Genomic DNA, 19,682 nt, shown 5'->3' on the forward strand with positions numbered 1-19,682 from the left:
TTTCTTGGTTTCGCGGCCTTTGTAACACCACTGTGTGAAGCCCATGCTGCTTGCTTTGTAACATGTGCCCTTCAGGCACTGCCCCACTTGCAAGGAGAAGAAATAGATATCAAATTCTACTTTCTAAAATGAATGGCGTATTTCAGATTTGTGATTAAATAACTCTTTTGAGCTGGACTGTCTTCTGAGAGACTGATGTGCTTCCATTCAGCAGCTGTAACATCTTCAGCATTGGAGCACTCATTAACTCAAGAAATAGTCACAGACTGGGAGTTGCAGGACTCTTTTTTCCAGTAGGCTGTCAAATAGTTGCTACAATTTTCATTTGGCCATTGAAGAAGACTGAAGTATATATTTACCCCTGCACTTCAGAGTTCTTTTTCATTGTTAAAGGTAGTCATTGAAATAATAAAGCTATACACGGGAGTGTAGAGGTTAAACTGGAAGTTGGAGGGAAGGCTACTGTTTAGATTTTTTCAAACCCACTTTATGGTATTCACACCTCCCAACTAACATTGACAAGATACTACTGTAATATCCTGTGGAGTTATTTGTTAATACCTGTTTAAGTGTGTTTTTTTCAGTGTTAGTATTTCAGCAAAGGTTTTGAGCATGACATCGGTAGGCAATTTAGTTTAAAGAAACTTCACCTTCTTAAATCTGAAAATTATTTGATTGTCATTTCCTTTAGTGAACTTTTACCTATTTTTAGTGTTCTTGCTTAGAGTAAACGTTAGTAATTTTTTCCCTTGGCTTTTTTGCAGAAAAGGCAGCATCTTTCTTGTGTAAAGTGGCATATAACGTCCCTTCTTTGTTCCTCCTCCTGTTTCTGTTCTCCTTGGGTTCGATGGCATTCATGATTATTATTTACTGTGGAAAATTCTGGGAAAATAACTGGAGTTTTGGTCATAGCATTGAGAGGCACTGATATAAATTGCTACACCTGGAAAATAAAGACAGGGGTTTTTTTTGCCACTAGTTATTGTCTTCAAAATTCCTTTTGACAAATACGAGATTTTAAAAAGCAGTTGTTAAAGTTCTTCGTAGGTATTGACTGGTAAGAGACACTAAAATAGAACACATGTTGAATTTATACTTGAGGTTAGAAAGAATATGGATCTATTGTAAGTGGTATGGGCTTTTTTTAGTAACAGAACGTATTAGGTCTACAGTGTAATTATTGCTGATCCTGACTAATGACTGTTTTGGGGATTATCTCTTTTGGAGTCGGCCATCTGCTATGGTTAGAGTAATTAACTAAATATAATTAAGGATTGACTTAGTTTAAAAGAAAAAGAATGTATATATCTAGGAAAATAATATAATTTCTTAGTGGAAAATCATTCGGAAATACCAATATTCCAGATTTCTGTTAATGCCTTTGAACAACCAGCTGATTTAAAGGTTAAAAAAGCAACCCTCCCCCAAACACTCCCCATCACCTCCATGCAAATTGAGAAAGGGCAGGAGGAGGAATGAGGGGAGCCTTAAAAGGGCAGTTCTTTCTTGATGCTGTATTACCAGTTCAAACAGATGGCTTCTGTTGCACGTATAGCTAAATGTACATTTCTATATTAAAAACGGTATTGATTTACCAAGGATATCCTCCCATTTATGACACAAATGCAGATTGCTTATAGATGATTCTTAACTGTGCTTATTTATAGAATACATTAGATGGTAAAGATGGACTTTAGTTACACACAGAATGATAGCGATTCACCCTGACCCCCTGAATAACAATTGGAGAAATCAAGATGTTTATGTCAGGAGACATAAACAAAATATGAAGCTCTATTAAGAGTTTTGGATGCACTACAATGCCCTAAAGCTTAGAAATACCTTCCCTTTTCCAAGTGATTAATAATGTCATTATGATGTGTTTACAATTTCCCTTATGCCATCCATATATATCATAAATTCACTGTGGCCATTCTTAGAACAGTGAATACCAGAATAAAACAAAACCATAAGTTTTTGTACAAAGACTTTCTGTTGCCCTCACCTGAGTTCAGTCATTCATGTCTAAAACATTTACTTCATTATATTTGTTTATGTCTATTTGTTGATCTCTTTGTACTGAAGATGGTACATTTTTTGGAGCAAGAAGTAATACATGTATGTGGAAATGCTACAGACTTAACTCTGTAGATACAAACTTAAATCATAATCCCTTATGAAAAATATTTCTTTAATTATCATCCTTAGGAATAATGATAAAGTTTAATGGACATAAAACAATTAAAGTCTACAGTATAGAGAGTATTTTTTCGTAGCCTGCTTCCACGGAGTAGCAGTTTACAGAATCACAGAATAGCAGGGATTGGAAGGGACTTCACAGCTCACTCAGCTCCAGCCCCTGCTAAAGCAGGTTCCCCTCGCTCAGGGGGCACAGGAATGTGTGCAGGTGGGCTTGGAAACCTCCCAAGAAAGAGCCTCCACACCCTCCCTGGGCAGCCTGGGCCAGGGCTCCCTCACCCCAGTGGATCAGTTTCTGCTCCTGTTCCAGTGGCTCTTCCTGTGTTCCAGCTTGTGCCTGTTACTGCTCGTTCTGTAACTGGATTGCAGAGAAAAGAGACTGACCCCATCCTCCTGACACCTGCCCTTTAGGTGTTTATAAGGGTTGATAAGCCCCCCTTCAGTCTTCTCCTTTCTAGGCTGAGCAGCCTCAGGTCCTGCAGCCTTTCCTCATCAGACAGGTTTTGCAGTCCCCTCAGCATTTTGGTAGCCCTTGTTTTCAGTTCTTTTGTTGATTTTTGTGTAATTGCAGGAAAAAAAAAAAAGCTTTTCCTCTGCTTGCGTGAGAATGTTGTGTGATACATTGGGCTGTGAAGAATAAAAGCAATGAAGTCTCTTCGTGCTGTTCTGTGCAGAGTGGTTGTTTTACAGTTTGTGCAAAGGGTAGTCAGCCACATGTGATATACTGCAGTTCCCCAGTTAGCAGAATTTTAATCTCAGGAAAGTAGTATCTTTTGTTCTGATAGCTATCTGAGACTTCATCCAGCACACAAAAATTGCCACATATAGAAATTGTTAGTGACAAGGAAGTAATGATTTAGTTAAAATGGGTACATACAGTGTATCTTCCACATACTTTGTGTTTCTCTGTGACTTTATTTTTTTAATTTTCTTTGGCTTTTTAAGATTCATTTTTATTGAATGTAGATGTAGATAACAGTTTCGATGTGATGTTTAACATAACTGTGGATTATAAATGCTGTTTAACATCAGTTTTCTAAAATTGATTAAAATAGAATTTCGAAAAGTGCGTGTTTCTTATGTACCTGGCCTTCTGTTTTACAAAGACTGGGAGGAGATTTTATAGCAATTGTGTGATTCACACTTAGTACTTGGCTTCACATTTCTTGTGATGGGTCTGAGGAAGGGTGTTGCCTCTGTAGATGGAGGAGACTTCAGAACAAGAACCGGTTTCTCAGGAGTTTCCTTGTTATGAGTTAACTGTGCCTAGTCTCTTTTCTTTTGTAATAATAAAGAGACTCTGAAATGATTTCTTCACCACCTCTTTGTACTCTGATCCTGACTCACCTGTCAACTGCAGTTATGGCAGATTGAGTCAGCTAGTCTTTTGACTCTGCTGCTGCTCTGCATAGACATCATTTTTTTGGCTGAAGTTTCAAGTATTTGACAAACTACTTCCACACAAGTAGTATTTTTAATAATCTCACTGTATGCTTTTCTTAACATACACTTGCTTGTTCAGTGAAATAGGTCTAGTAACTTTTGAAATAGGCAGTTCATAGCATAAATACAAATGCCCTATTTTCTATGAAAAGCTCACCGGAGAAAAAAACAATGGCCAGCAACCTACAGGAGTTTTATATTTCTACTGTCTCACCGTATTTGCTGGATCTTTCCCTAAATTAAGAGACTAGATAGTGACTTTTTGGCATGCATTAGAGGTTCTTTAAAGCTGGGGTCTGTCAGGAAGCAGCAAGAGCAGGGGTGCTATGCAAGGAGGGCCAAGCTCGCAGTCGAGGATGACACAGGCAATGCTTTTCCTGACCCTGGCACACAGTCCTGATCACAGGGCCCAGACAAAATAAAAGCATATGCCAGGCTCAGGGTCCATGCTGTAGTCTGATGAGGAGTAGCAGAAGATAAGAGCTGATGCAGGCCTGGAGGGAAGCTGTAAAATGAGGCATAGGATCTAGCCCAGAGACATGGGGACAGACCAAGCTGCAGAGCTGTGATCTGATTAGGGCATAGGCTGAAGGTGCCAGCCTGAGCTGAAATGATGTACCTGAGCAGAGTGTGGACATTGGCCCTGGTTGAGGCTGTGGGCATTCAAAGTGAAATGTAATTCTCAACAGTATTACTTCCCTTACTACTGTAGTTGTGCTGGGTTCATCTGGTGACTGAGTGGTGTTCATGTGATGTACCTCTAACACAAAGGTCTTGTAGGAACTACCCAAGAGTCAAGTGCAGATCTGGAGATATGGTTGGTGTGGACAATCTTGTACTTGCCTTATGATTCCATTTCCTGCCATAGAAGACAGTCATTTCTCTTTTCTCTTATAGATATGGAGTCTGGAGAGCGGTTGACGTCATCGTCAGTCTCCTCTACTGCAGCTGCTTCGACTCCAGCGTCTTCTACATCGTCTGTAGCTTCATCAATATCAAAAGGTGTCCTGTCCACAGGAGCTGCATCACTGAGTTCCACAGTTGGCACATGTGGTAAAAATGACACAATTACGTATTGCAACATGGTTATCGTGTTTGTCAGCACTTGTAGTTATTATTGCACGTCAAATATAATAAGGTTGCACAGATGCCTTGAAAAACAATGTTTGGGGTTTTTTTGTTAAGCAACATTCATATTTTGAATACATTTTACATAGAACTTGTTTATCAAAGGAATGAAATTGGTTGAAAATTGCCTAGTTCAAATGTGAAAGAAATGCTCAGTTTGCAAAGATGCCTTGTAAGTGAGGATTGATCTAGCAAACTCTGTGCTACTTTCAGATTAAAATCTAATTATATGCATCATGTTCTCAGCATTCAAACCCAACTCCTACTGTATTTTTATATCTGGAGGAACAGTTTCTTCAAACAAAACTTGACATTGAAGAGGTGAATTGTGTCCAGCCCTGGGCTCCTCAGCTCAGGAGGGACAGGGAAATGCTGGAGAGAGTCCAGCGCGGGGCCACCAAGATGATCAGGAGTATGGAACATCTTTCATACGAAGAAAGGCTGCGGGACCTGGGGCTGTTTAGTCTGGAGGAGATTGAGGGGTGATCTTATTAACATTTATAAATATCTAAAGGGTGGATGTCAAGAGGTTGGGACATCCCTTTTTTCTATAGTAGATAGTAACAGGACAAGGGGTAATGGGATGAAGCTGGAACGCAAAAAGTTCCACTTAAACATAAGAAAAAACTATTTCAGTGTTGCAGTGAGGGAGCCCTGGCCCAGGCTGCCCAGGGGGGTTGTGGAGTCTCCTTCCTTGGAGGTCTTCAAGACCCGCCTGGGCGTGTTCCTATGCGACCTGATCTAGGTGACCCTGCTTCTGCAGGGGGGTTGGACTAGATGGTCTCTAAAAGTCCCTTCCAACCCCCACCATTCTATGATTCTATGATTCTACTTGCAAGAATCTAATTTTTTTGAATGAAAGTTGTATTTCAATTGAATGATGGATATGTCATCAACAGAGGGAGAAATGGTAAATAACTGTTTCATTTTTCACTTCAGAGAACAGATCATAGCATTCTTTTTGTTGGATCGAGTACTACTGAATCATCTAAGGTACACAGAAAGATAAATAGAAAGTCTTTCCACTTAAAATTCACAGTAGTCCAGTACTTTTGGAATAGACTTGGTTCCTGCAGTAGAGTGAGCAAGCATGTCTCCTCCAAAGTGGAGAAAACCCTACTGCCCTGATGCCATAGAACCAGGAGACACCCTACTACAGCTTGCATTTCTTCATGTGCAACTTCATTGGGTAGAAAAATAGAAACCAGAATGGCTGCATAACTAGAGTTACATCTCAGCTATGTATTTTAATTGCTCTAAAATCAGACAGAAGAGTTCTGAACTAAAATTAATACAGAACAAATAGCAATCTGGTTTATTTTTCAGCACCCCACTACAAATTCAACTCCAAAAGACTTTTTGTCTGTATTCATTAGCCCATGCAATTTGAAATGGTTCTCTGTGGTGGTTCCCAGAGTGTAGTAGGAGTTCATCTACATAGGGCTATAAATTTGCCATTCCAAAGTGAGAATTCATGTGATTCATTTACCTCTCTTTGCAGCCTTTTGCATTGTAGATATTACAGCATGTCATCTTGTGTCTCCTTTCCTAAAGTAATTTTAAAGGATTTATTCTCATTGTTACTGGGGGTTTGTTTAACTCTAAGTATTGATAGTATTTCCAATATTCATGTCTTTTAAGCAGTTTTTTTTTTTTTAATAGTCAGATGCTTTGCCTGCCTGCATCTGATCTTAAAAAAGTACATATTTTCTCAAGGACACTTTAGTCTTCCTAAAACCAAGCTGGAATGTAGTTCCGCTATCAGTACTGTCCCATTACTTTTATTTGTATCACTTTGGTTACCATTGCATCCACTCTGAAAAGGTATCCACTGTGCTAGAGAATCTTCACAGAAGTGTTTATGCTGTCAGCCAGACGAAGATGGTTTTCCCATGAACAACCTATGGCTGAAACAGCAGTTTCATTGAGTCAAAACTCTCTTGAATTTGCAGGGTATTCTGTAGTCAAGATAAATTAGTATCCTAGCCTGTTCCTAAACTGAGATATTACTCACTTTTGTGATGTTCAAAAAAATCCCCAATGTCTGTCAGTCTCAGTTGGATAAGTAAATTATCTTAAAACATAAAAATGCATTTCTCTAGCATCTAATAAAATAATTGTTTAAGAATTAACAATTATTCTTACTAAGAGAAGGTGAAGGCATCTTAATCTATGGATTGTTAGAGAGGTTCTTCTTATTCCAATTCATCTATTTATTTTCTTTGCAGCAATCAATAGTCTATTAAGTAGTCTCTGCAATAAACTTGATTGCATACCTTGTTAGTTCCTCACAACACATGGTGAGTTGTAACTGGAAGTCTTTCTGCTTTGCCAGGGAGATTACACTACAAATCAATTATTTTGGCAGATTCCCAGGTCAAATAGACAAAGGACCTGTGTGAAACCATTATGGAATATATTCCATACTGTTAGTTTAATTTATTAATACAGCACTAGTTCCTGAATAATTGAAGCATTCCAATCAAGTAAACAGATACTTGCTTTCTTCTTATTAATCTGTTGCTGAAAATAGGAAGGTACATTAGAAAAGAAAATTCACTCTGGAATGAGGTTTCAGTTCATCCTCATGAGAATGTTAGCAACTTTGGAAGAATATAAATCAACAGCCATTTCTCACATGAGTACACCCCAGAAGGCTGTTCTGCCATTGAAAGAGACCTGGACAGGCTGAAGAGTTGAGTGGAGAGAAATCTAACTAAATTCAACAAGGGCAAGTGTAGAGTCTTACATGTGGGAAAGAACAACCCAATGTACCAGTACAGACTGGGGAATGAACTATTAGAGAGTAGTGTAGGGGAAAGGGAGCTGGGGGTGCTGGTGGGCAGAAGGAAGAGCATGAGCCAGCAGTGGGCCCTCGTGGCCAAGAAGGCCAATGACATCCTGGGGTGGATTAGAAGGGCTGTGGGAGAGAGGTTCTGCTCCTCCTCTACTGTGCCCTCATGAGACCACATCTTGAATATTGTGTCCAGTTCTGGACCCTCAGTTCCAGAAGGACAGGGAGCTGTTGGAGAGAGTTTAGTGCAGGGCCACCAAGATGATGGAGTAGAGCATCTCCCTTGTGATGAAAGGCTGAGGGAGCTGGGGCTCTGCAGCTTGGAGGAGAGGAGACTGTGAGGGGTGATCTCATGAATGTTTACAAACACTTAAAGGGTGGGTGCCAGGAGGATTGGAGCCAGGCTGTTCTCAGTGATGGCCTGTGATAGGACAAGGGGCAACAGGTACAAGCTGCAACAGAAGAGGTTCCAAAGCAACACAAGGAAAAATTTGTTCCCTGTTGAGGTGAGGGAGCACTGGCAGGGGCTGCCCAGATGGGCTGTGGAGTCTCCTTCTCTGGGGACATTCTAACCCAGCTGGATGAGTCCCTGTGTGCCCTACTCTAGGTGGTGCTGCTCTGGCAGGGGGGTTGCACTGGATGAGCATTTAAGGTCCCTTCTAGCCCTTAAGATTCTGTGCTTCTGTGATACCATAAGCCGGTGTTTTATCCTTGTGAGAGGCAATAATAGCAGCATGTGAAACTGTTCAAAGCTGACAGTTGAGTCTTATTGCTTTGATATTATCAGACCTGAGAGTTTCTTTATTTTTTAATTCTCAAAAAAAGGAGAGTTCATTCACTTAAAAAAAAAATTCTAAAAATAAATATTTTTTTCCACATCGAAGCTGCTCCATTGAAAGCAAAAATCATCAATCTTCTTGGAGCCCAATCTTTTTCCTTAATGAGACCCAGAAGAATGTTTGAATTGTGGACAGAAGTACACAGAACTGTTTTAATTGGGAAGGTCTGCGGTTTTGCAGTTGATTTTCCAATTTATGGTGACAAAGATTTTCCTCCCCTTGCTATTTTTTGTGTCTCAGTCTTTATGTTAAAATGACACTGTGGCTCCTGGAAGAAAGGTTGAGAAAGAGGAGATTTGGTGCCTGGAGTATAAAACTGTATGAACAAATTTCTGTTGTAGTAAGTGTTTATTTTATAGCTCTTGATTTTGTAAAAAAATTCATTTTAGACTTGTAGGTATTTGTTGACTTTGGAGATTTTAAGGATCTCAAATGCTAAGTGACAATACCAAAATCAAAACGAATTTGTAAAAAGTGGTGGTTTACAGTTTCTGGAACGTACAACAGTTTCAAATGCTGAGGGGAAAATGCGATGGTAATTGTTTACATGATGCAAATTTTTAGATTGAGTACACAGATGTGTAGTAGAGTACAATTGCCAGTTCTGATACTACTAGAGTACCCATAGTGTTATGCAGTCTGCATCGCAAGTTCTCGATTTTTGGAAATCAAGATGGTTGGTCCATCCCAATTTCAGTGTCTCATATATGTATTGTTAAGAAGCAGTCTATAATTTCATTATTATCAATACTTCTATAAACTTCTGCAGCTTTGTTTAGACTTCCTGCTTCACATGATTACCTGTACAGACTAGGAGCTGATTTCACTCTCAGTGTTTGGATTGCACAGCACAGGGGAATCCACTGCCTAAACTCTCTTTTAGGGACAGGACTGGGAGCGTAATATGTAGATGTAAGAAAAAAAAAAACCAACCCAAACCCTATTTATCAAGGTTATTGAAGAAAATAAAAGCAAAAATAAGGAGGAAAGGAAAGGCGGGGGGGAGAGTAATAATTGTAACTCAAGTACTTCCATGTTTTAAAATTCTAATATTTGCTATAAGGAGTACACAAATGTCAAAACAATTCTTTGACCTTGGAATTCTACCTTTATTTGTGAGGAACTGATTTGGCAAAAACAGCATTGTAAGGAAAACAGTTGCAATGTATTGCCTTTTGGATGTTAGAGGGTCAGGAAGCCATTGGATTGAAGCACCTGCTGGTTGTATTAAAGCAGGCCTCTTTGAGAGGTGCCATGTGATTGGTACTTTTAAAAATATGGCTTATTAGGTTGGTGCTCTGTGTATGTTCCTTATGTTCTTACTCCACAAAGTTAACTATGCAGTGTTTTTGCCTAAATTACCTACCAGCTTCCTCAGTACAATGCAGTTTGGTCAGTCTCTTTTGAAAATTTTATTTTCTTAGAAAATTAGTCCAAAACTAGCTTCTTTTAAAACACAATTTGTGAAAGAAAGCTGAAGGCCAAGTTCTTGCAGGTACATTCGTGTTTATTACCTGTGTACTTGTTCCTATGAGAGCATTTTAAGAAGTTGTTAAAATTATAATTTTAGGGTTTGGGTTTTTTTAAGTGCTTTAAAATGAGATACTCTGTATTTGCTCTTTATTTAAATTAACAACTACTTTTGATGCCTCAGTTGAACCTTCAATTGAAAGTTTTTCTATTTTTAATCAATGATCAATATGTGACTATCACTTATGTACAGATAAACCATTTCCTGCCTTTTCCATACTTTCCAGCTTTTTGCACTGAGGAACATTCACCATTACTAGGAAATCACACACACACGTTAGTTTGGAATCATGCATACAAGGAGTTTGGAAGAATTACTGGTTTTAGGACGCACGTGGAAGGCAAATTTTGTTAGCACTGTAATGATTAATTAACAATGCAGAAAGGGGGAAAATACACAGCAATTCTGTCACCCTGAGCACTTCTCTAGATGTGCAAGTTGGAATGCCCTTGGCATTGTCAGAAATACGATGTTATTTTTGCATTGCTGCTGGTTGGTGCATTGATGGTTTGTGTTTTAAGGCATTATTTAAGTATTTATTCTTTTTTAGCTCTTTTGAACACCTTCTATTGTGCCGTGAAGTTCATTAATATTAACAAAGGCATTCACAGTTATCATTCCTTGTTACTAAGAGACCAGCATTGTTGAAATCCTTGTTGCCGCTGGGAGTAATGCATTCAGTCATTTATCTTCATAGTGGTTAGCACAGCCTTTCAAATTCTACTCAAAAATATTTAACCTATTTGAAGTAAGTCGAGAATATTAAGGAGTGAAGTTCCATATGAAACTTTGCTATGCAGAGTGTATCTGCAGTAAGTAACTTGAAGAACAAACACTAAAACAGCAAAAACTAAGGAAACAGAATTAGTTGCTAGACAGACCGTTAATGTTTTCATCAAATAAGAGAGAGGAAAAAGCCATTACAGTTCAGTTTGTTGTTACAAGACATTGCATCCATTTTTCCTTGATGTTTTATGTCTTCCATGTTTCGAAATGCATATTTAAGAGTTGATGACTTCTCTTTTCTGGACACATGAGATAATGGGTTAGGTAGTACACTATATTTATTTTAAAGGCTGTAAGAATGTTTAATGTAGTATTAAGTCACCTGTTCTGTTTTTGTGTGATGAAGACAGTTGATAACAAGCTGAAAGGATGTTTTAACTTCACCTGTCCTCAGACTATTATGAAACATTGCAATGCTTTGCTGCTCATCAGCATCATTAAGAATCATCGCTGTGGTCTGTGAGACAGAAGCAAGTGCTGTTACTGTTTAAGGGAAAAACCCACAAAAATAGTAATGTGATGTTTTGTAATTGAAATGTGTAGGAGACGGTAACGAACATTTAGTATTACTACTAGAGTATGGACAACAGTTGTGGAAGAAGGGTTCTCTTTAATGTGGTAATTTACTGACTGAAGTTTAAGACATTTGAGCTAAATTCAGCATACAACTAAAATACAGTGTTTTTAAACTCAGGATGAAGTTTTTGGGGGAACTGCTCTTTATATTAAAACATGGCACAAATGAACATTCTGTTTTCTGATATTGGACTTTTCCTGCTTTTTCTCTCCATTTTCAGCTATTCTGATCATCTAATTACGTATGCTTTTATAGTCATGGAGTCCCCTGATTTTTCTTGCATCCTCACATTCATGCTGTCTCTGAAAACTCCTACGACATTTCTTTCATCAGCATTACAAAATTTCTGTTCATCCCTTTGTTTTTTGTCTCATCTATGTTGTTATAAATTCTTGCCTTACTCTAACATGCAAACATGCGCTGACTTGCTGTGTTGTGGTTGCTCTCTTCTCTGTTGTTCTTCCCTACCCTTTGAGGTGTAATAGCAGCCCAGATTTTCTTTTTACTTCTTTGTGGTCACTTCCTTTTTCATGTCTTTTTCGTTCTGCATTAGATTCACTCTCCTTAGTGTTTGAGGTGTGCACAACTCCATCTGTGCTAACATTTTACCTATAATTTTTACAGTCCAATTCTTTTAGATGCATTGTTTTTTCCCCCTCTAACCCATTATGTCTTGTTTTCATATTACCAGCCAACCTCACAGTCTTACAGATGACATTAGTCATATCAAAGTTAAAAGCAGGGGCACCAGTTGAAACAGGTACTTTTGCCTGCTGTTTAAAGAAATGAAGCACACTATGTCCTGAAAACTGCAGTCAGAAATAATGTGATAGTTTGTAGACAAATGGTGCAGCTCACTGTCTGCTCTGCAACTGGAAGTTCCAAATTGTTTGGAGGACTTTAAAAGAAGCCATTGCCACTCCTTGTAAATTAACTGCCTGATGTAAGTTATTGTTAATGTGGCTGAGTTCTCACAGATGTAAGAAGTGGAAACAATTATTTTTTTCTTTTAAAGAGAGAAAATTCAGAGGTTCTTACAGCTTGTGAGAATCTAATAGGTGTGTCAAGTTTTCAAGATTCTCTAATTCCACTTTCCTGCTTTTAGATTGCCAGACATTGCTTCTGTCTCAGAAGGTCTGCTTTCTGCTTTAACACGATTGCTACTCGTAGCCTGTCCTTCCTTCCTTTATGTTTTTCAAAGTTAGAAATGGAGTTGAGCATACAGTCTTGGAAATAGTGTGTTATCACTCTTACCTCATTTGGCTTATTTTTCTCATTTAGAACTACTCTTAGTCACTTGCTAGACATAAAGTAAGATTACTCATAGAGTAAGAACGACCTGACGTGAAGTATGGTTGTATGTGCCAGCATAATGATATCATGGGGTACTTTGTACAGGAAATTATGCCTTTTAAGTAATCCATGCAAAGAGTCAGCGAAAAGTGGTCTCATTATGCTGTGATGATACCAGACTTCTGTTGCCAAACCTTCCTTTTCTTAGTTATTTCTGAGTGATAGCTGATACGGCCTCACCATAGTTGAAGCAGATACAAAGGTAACAGCTGTGGAGTGCTTGAATGGGGCTTTTCTGTCAAAGAAAAGATGATGTCAGAAAAAAAGGGAAGAGACTACTTCTGAAGCATTTGTTTTATATAGAACTTTCATTTTCCTTAGAGCAAGTTTACTGTGAAAGTGAAAGAAAGGAATTGAAATAATACTGCAGTGTACATAAAATTAAACAAGTTATGAAATACATGAATAGTATATTCATAAATGCAAACGTGCTATCGTATTTCAGCTTTGTGCAGCTAATACCCTGGCGACTTACAAATTACTATTTTTTTAAACAGTGAACGTTCCTTCAACAAGAAATACGAAACTCTCACAGTAGAGCTTAACTATGGCTTGATGAGGCTTACCTCTGGGATTTCCAGTGGTTGTTTAGCTAGTTTGAATCACCTTTTGTTCATTTCTACAGATAGAATTGCTCAATGTATGTTGCTTATTCTGATGGTTTTGTCAAGGAGAGGTGAAGAATGTCTTGCATCTTTGGTTAGTTCATTCCAATTTTGCAGAGGGATGAAGCCATGAAATTTTCAATATATTAGTTTTTAAGGTGAAAGCCTGACAGTGTGATAATGGCTAATAGGAAAAAATTAAGCAACTTTTCATCACCTCACCGTCTTATTGTTAGGGTAATGATGGGATGTACACATTTCGGAAAGTAACCAATAAGTAAGTTTAATCACAGTGGTATGACTGAAAACAGTGCTTAGAGCGGAACAGGTTTTCTGTAACACATAAGGGGAGTTTTAGTGAAGTGTGAGTTGATCTTGTCTCTCTAGTAATGATTGAAAGGACACGAGGAAGTGGGCTCAAGTTGTGCCAGGGGAGGTTTACATTCAAGATGAAGAAGAACTTTTTTACCAAGAGGATTGTTCAGCACTAGATGGGGCTGCCCAGGCAGGTGGTGGACTCACCATCCCTGGTGATATTTAAAACACACATAGGTGAGTTGCTGAGGAATATGGTTTAGTTATTGATGGGCTTGGCAGTGTTAGATTAGTGATTGAACTCAATGATCTTAAGAGTCTTTTCCAACCTTAATGGTTCTATGACTTGTTTCTTCATGAGAATGTGCAATAAGAAAGGGTTAACAGAGGATATTCAATTAGATCAGTACCTGCTCTGGAAAGTTTTAAATGAGCACTGTTTCTGGTCCTGTTGGCATCTTCATTGCTGGAAGTAAAGATTTCAGTGCTTCTGGTAGAAGATCTGAAGAACGGTGTAAAATTTACTGAAATTATTTGTTTAACAAACATGTTATAGCCACCCTGTGAAAGTCAAATCTTGGATCGTATTAACTTTAGTCATAGAATCATAGAATTGTTATGGTTGAACAAGACCTTTTAGGTGATTGAGTCCAAACACTAAGCTAACACATAAGCCCACCACAAAAACATGTCCCTCAGCACCTCATTTACATATCTTTTAAACATATCTTGCTATAAGTAGTGTCCCACCGAAATCCCCTTTGCCCTAGCACAGAAATGACACCATTTGAATTTTTTTTTAATGTATTTCTTGAAGAGGGGCAGACAGTGACTCCCCTCAACTCTCTGGAGGGTTGGTGCCAGCGGCTGAACAGGAGCTAGCAGCGTGCCCAGGTGGGCAAGGCGGCCAAGGGCTTCCTGGCTGGGATCAGCAATGGGGTGGGAGCAGGAGCAGGGCAGGGATTATGCGCTTGTGCTGGGCCCTGGGGAGGCCATGTCTCTTCCATGTCAAATTATTTTGTGAGCTATTTCTCGTTAGATTTAGGTTTTATGTAGTCTAAACCTACATTTTGAACCATTTTCAAGATAGCACTTCGCCTGTTTCTGATTCTTCTGCTTCGTCTAATGTGATACAATTTCCATTGTGGATTGGTGGTGAATGGGAGAGTTAGTTCTAAGAGAATTTTGGAAGAGATTTTTCTTTCCTGGAAAAATATTACTGCATTTTTTTTTTGAAACACACACACTTTTCTCTCGCATAGATAATTTTTAATATAGGAACTTCTTTCAAAAATTTCTTTCCCTTCAGAGGAAGGGAAATTACAATTTGTGGGGGTTTTTTCAGTTACTGATTAGGAAATATGTTGCAAAATGTTGTTGTAGCTACTGCCACAGCTATTAGGAGATCCTGACACTTCTAAGGAGTTCCTCTATGCAAATCTACACACAGTTTCTGGGGTCCTGTTAAAGCACAGAAACCCATGAAAAGAACAGTGTAGTGGATATTTGCCTCTTACATGACTGTTTATGGTTTAGCAGCGCCTTATTTAAAAAAGAAATGCATAGTCTGATCTTGTAGAGTTTCAAGAACCTGCAGAAAAAGATTATATGAGTTGCATAAATATTCTAAATAGTTACTGTTATAGTAAAGAGCTTTAAAAATGGAAAGTGGTAGGGGTTGTGCCAACTCATTTAAAGTTAATTTTTCTGGAAAACATAAATAAATATCCATTTAATGTGAAAGTTTAAAACAACAACAAAATCTAAAAGAGTATTAGCTTGTTTAAAAATAAATGTTTATTCTTTCCTCAACCACTTGAATTTATGTAACACACAGCATGAAGTAGCTCGTATTTCTGGTGGGAAATAACCTTTTTGATAGACATGTTACAGAAAGAAATGAAGAGACTGTTTTTTTTTCTCATCCAATATCCAAGTCCAGGTTAGAAGCCTGTTAGAGTCAGTATGGAGTTACTACAGAGTAGCTAGAGATTCCTGTATTGAGGTGGTCATTTCATGGGGCACCACTTCACATGCATTTCTGTAGTGGAGGCCTTGAAGAATTTGAAGACTGTGATTGCGGAGAGCACTTAAAGCTATTAAGCTTTTTCATCATTCTGATGTACGAAAGCCGCTGAGGTAACAGTGAATGGTCAAGAGTCACCTGTGACTGTTACTCCAGTTTATAAGACTAGAAGTTTCATTTTGGAATGATCGCTGTCACGTAGCTTTGTACTATTTTTTTTCAGAAAGAGTTTAAATAAAACTCCACTGAAGTTTTTAGTGCAACGGTTTCAGTGATTTAAGACCGGAATTACTGCAAGAAATTCATGTCATTTAAGAAGTTTCGAAGTGTGCTGTGCTTTCTTCTTTCTCCTAAATTTAGCAAATCTGCTCTAAATTATGTACAACAACATGCTTATAAAAATATTTACATGTATTATTAAAAAACTGAAGTTTGTTTTTTATTCCTTTGTGGTCCAGAATGGTGGCGAACAGCAGATGCACACTCTCGTCCTGGGGCAGCTTTTTTCCCACCACTCTTGGGAATTCCACCACTGTTTGCATCTTCGACACAGAATCATGATTCGACTTCATTCCACTCAAGAGCTACAGGAAAAAATAGTCGGAGCAGTACAGAGAAAGGTAATGACTAAAGCTCTAGAGAAAATGGGATCAAACTTCTGCACACACACAAAGATGTGGAATTTGAGTGTTACCTCTCATTGTTCTTCCCATTCCTAAACAGTTCTTTAAAAATTGATTCTGTGAGCTAAGCATAGGAAATGCAAGTGAGGGCTTTCAGTAACAGATTAGTCTTTCTGATATTTCCCCTCTCCTGTGCCGTGTCTTTTCCTGTAGATAATTTATCTGGAACTGAATACTAGGGAAAATACTTCTTTAAAAGGTAGCACTTCTAAAGTTTGTGGTGTGATTTAGGAGGCCTTGTACTTCTACAGTGAGTATCATTCCTCTGCATAGAAGCAGCAGGTACCAGGTAGTTGAGGAGGGGCATAAAGGGAGGCATGACTGCATCTGCAGGATCTCAGTGAAAATAGCCCAGTTTTGTTAGAACATTTACTTGGATTTCAAACCAATATTTTATGTAGTGGTGTTGCACACCATTTGAAGGTGTAAAATACATTTGTTTGATACTAGATTTGTACAGCTTAGAGAAGAGACTGGGGGTTAAACTCCTTGTTTTCTATGGCTTCTTCATGAGGGGAGTAGAGAGAGGGATGCTGGTCTCTCCTCTCTGATGTTCCAAGACAGGATGCGAAGGCATAGCTTAAAGCTGCATCTGGGGAAGTTTACATTGGATATCAGGAAAATGTTCACTGAGAGGGTAGTGAGCAGAAGTCATCATCACCCCGTAGCTGTCTCTTTTGTGTTCAGGAAGCATTTGGATAATGTTCTTAGATCTATGGTTTAACTTTTAAGTGTCAGGAGTTAGACTTAATGATCCTTGTGGATCCCTTCCAACTCAGGGTATTCTGTTTTGTGATTCTGTGATGTACAAAGGTGTTTTTAATGTTTGGGGTAGTTTTTAGGACCTGATGTGTGTTTGAGAATCAGTCTGATAATAGTCCTGGGATTACAGAGTAGCAAATCAGTGTGATGAGGTGTTTTCTTAGAAAACCGCAATCATCTTTGACAGGTAAGTAGGCTTGAATGTGGATGTGATTTCAAATATTTCTGCAACTTCCCTCCATCTCGTTTTACATGTTGCAAAACTCAAAATGTCTTGGGCTTTGTATATTTTTATTTGGAGATGATTGATACTTCAAACAAACTATTCTGTGAGATACTTGCTGAAATGTGTATTTTTATGTCTTCTTTCTTCAGAATCTTATTTTTCTTCCCCTGACTAATCTCAAGAAGACTTTGGGCTTAAAAGTGGACAATATCAGATTTCTCCCTTTCCCTCTCCTCTCCCTCTCTTTCTTTTCCTTCCTTCCTTTCATCCCTCCTTCCCTGCCTCCCTCCCTCCTTATGGCACTAAATGTGTTTGTCCTTTAAATGGTGTCTGCTCTGCATTTATCTTTAATTAAAATAACTCTGTGAACCAAATCAAGGTGGCTCTCAAATGGTAAATTTTCAATACATGTTGGAAGTAACCTATGAGTAGTCCAATACTTTGTTGCATGTTTATTGAAGCTAGGTTAGTGTAACTGGAACATCTCAAAGAAATTATCTGCTATTTAGGTTTTTTTTCAGTGTTGCTTTGTAAATCTGTTATATTAAGGTATAAATGGATCACTGAATGGGAACAGTACCACTGCAGTATCTGGTATCAGCACATCTGTAATGTCCACTAGCATTGCAACATCTGCAGGACAAGTGAAAGCTATAACCTCAGGAGCAGGAGGCCGCAAATACAACCAGGAGCAAAGCAAAGTTCAGCTTTTAGACACAAGACCTGACAAAATCAAAGATAAGGTAAATATACATAAAACTCTTCTCACTGGCAGGGGTAGGGGAGAAGCAGAAAAGGCCTTGGTGCTGTGCAAGCACTGCTGGGCAGCGACTAACACACCCCTGTGCTGTCACCACTCTTTTGGTCACTATCCAAAGCAAGTACTATAATACCTACTATGAAAAAATTAATTCTCTTCCAGCCAAAACCAGTACAGTCATGTATAAAATTATGTTATCCTGCCAATTTAATTCACTTTCTTCTTCGAAGGCAAGTATGTTTCACTTAAAATTGCTGTTTCTTTTTAGCTTCTTTTTTAATAATATATCTATCATTAAAATTGAGGTTTGAGAAGTAAACTTTTGGGAAAAGTTTCTTAAGAGAGCATGCCTTTTTTAAAGCACTGTTTTTCTTTTGCTTCTGTCTGTATTGGTATCTAGAATTGCAGCAGCTTTTTTGCCCTCAAGTGGCCTGCTTCTGCTGCCCACCTGTCCTCCTTTTGACTAATCTTAGCATTACAGCTCCCTCAGTGACTCCATGTGTTCTGTTTGAATGCTACATAACACTTTGCTGCTGCTGCTGCCTGATATCTGTAATCTTATTTCACATTTCTCGACCTTCCAACATCATTCTTCAAACTCTCTTTAATGATTAAATACATTTTAGTGTAATCATACATACTTGAATGTCTTTCTTCCATAGCCACCACCGTAACACCCTATTCTACATGTACCTCTCAGGTGTATTTGTAAAATACATGCATTTATTTGTTAGCTTCTTAAAAAGATGACTTTCCTCATTTATTGCACTTAAAAATCTGGTCTTGTAGTGTCAGCAGTTTCTTTGCTCACTTACACCTTTCTTCTTTTTTTGTACATTCTGTGTATGGCTTCTTTTACTTTGCTGTTCAGGTCTGCAAGTTTGTTCTTTCCAAGAATTTAAATACAGTGAAGTTGTCAGAGTATTTCAGCAAATGTTCTGTCCATTTTTCAGGAGCAAATCCCAGGAGCAATTTGAGCATATTCTTTCTTAAAACCTTACTTGCATGTACTGTGAAATTACAAGTGGTGTAGTTAAAAGAATGGGTCACTGAAACTTGTTGATGAATCTAATATGTATTGTTCTCTCTGTGTTAGATTACATAGTGATGCCATCTGTTCTACCAAAAATAGTTAAGCGGAACCTTGTGACCAATGTTTCATTTTTATCACCATCTTGTGAATCACTTCTTTCTCTTTAGTCTTCTACAAAGACAGTCAGTTGTGTTCAAGGATTACAGATCACTTTACTTCAAAGTCTTACTGGTTTTTTTTTTTGGTTTTAAAGATTATGCATAATAATAATTTGATGTAACAGATTAAAGCTGAACCATTAATATAGAGCATTGATCTTCCCGGTAGAAGCCAAGAAAAAAAGCAGTGGAAAGCTCTAGTAACAGTGACAGTGATTCAGGCTCCTCTTCAGATACCTCAAGTGAAGGCATAAGTAGTAGTGACTCTGATGATCTAGAGGAGGATGAAGAAGAGGAGGAGGACCAGAGTGCTGAAGAGAGTGAAGATGATGAATCTGATTCTGAAGACGAAGCGCATCACAAAAACAAGAACAAGGTATGGCAGGTCACTTCGCTGCTCACAGTCTTGTCACTGAAACCTGTTTGTGAAAAATTTAGCTATTCATTTCTGTACCAATGAGTAA

General features: G+C 38.3%; 1 protein-coding gene across 18 annotated transcripts in view; it reads left to right on the top strand.

The window, feature by feature from the left end:
• Window positions 1–19,682, top strand: part of BAZ2B (bromodomain adjacent to zinc finger domain 2B) — a 127,573-nt gene that overhangs the window by 58,173 nt on the left and 49,718 nt on the right. For 16 of the 18 annotated variants that reach the window (XM_062004476.1, XM_062004473.1, XM_062004485.1 and 13 more), the window contains 4 exons: window positions 4,540–4,695; window positions 16,055–16,216; window positions 17,817–18,010; window positions 19,388–19,594. In XM_062004476.1, the coding sequence (XP_061860460.1) occupies window positions 4,542–4,695; window positions 16,055–16,216; window positions 17,817–18,010; window positions 19,388–19,594 (717 nt within the window). In that variant the 5' untranslated portion in view covers window positions 4,540–4,541. Of the gene's footprint in view, window positions 1–4,539; window positions 4,696–16,054; window positions 16,217–17,816; window positions 18,011–19,387; window positions 19,595–19,682 lie in introns of those variants that run through there. The other 2 variants (XM_062004482.1, XM_062004492.1) reach the window with 2 other exon arrangements.

This window comes from Colius striatus, chromosome 11 (genome assembly GCF_028858725.1).
Source record: "Colius striatus isolate bColStr4 chromosome 11, bColStr4.1.hap1, whole genome shotgun sequence".
Lineage (NCBI taxonomy): Eukaryota > Metazoa > Chordata > Aves > Coliiformes > Coliidae > Colius > Colius striatus.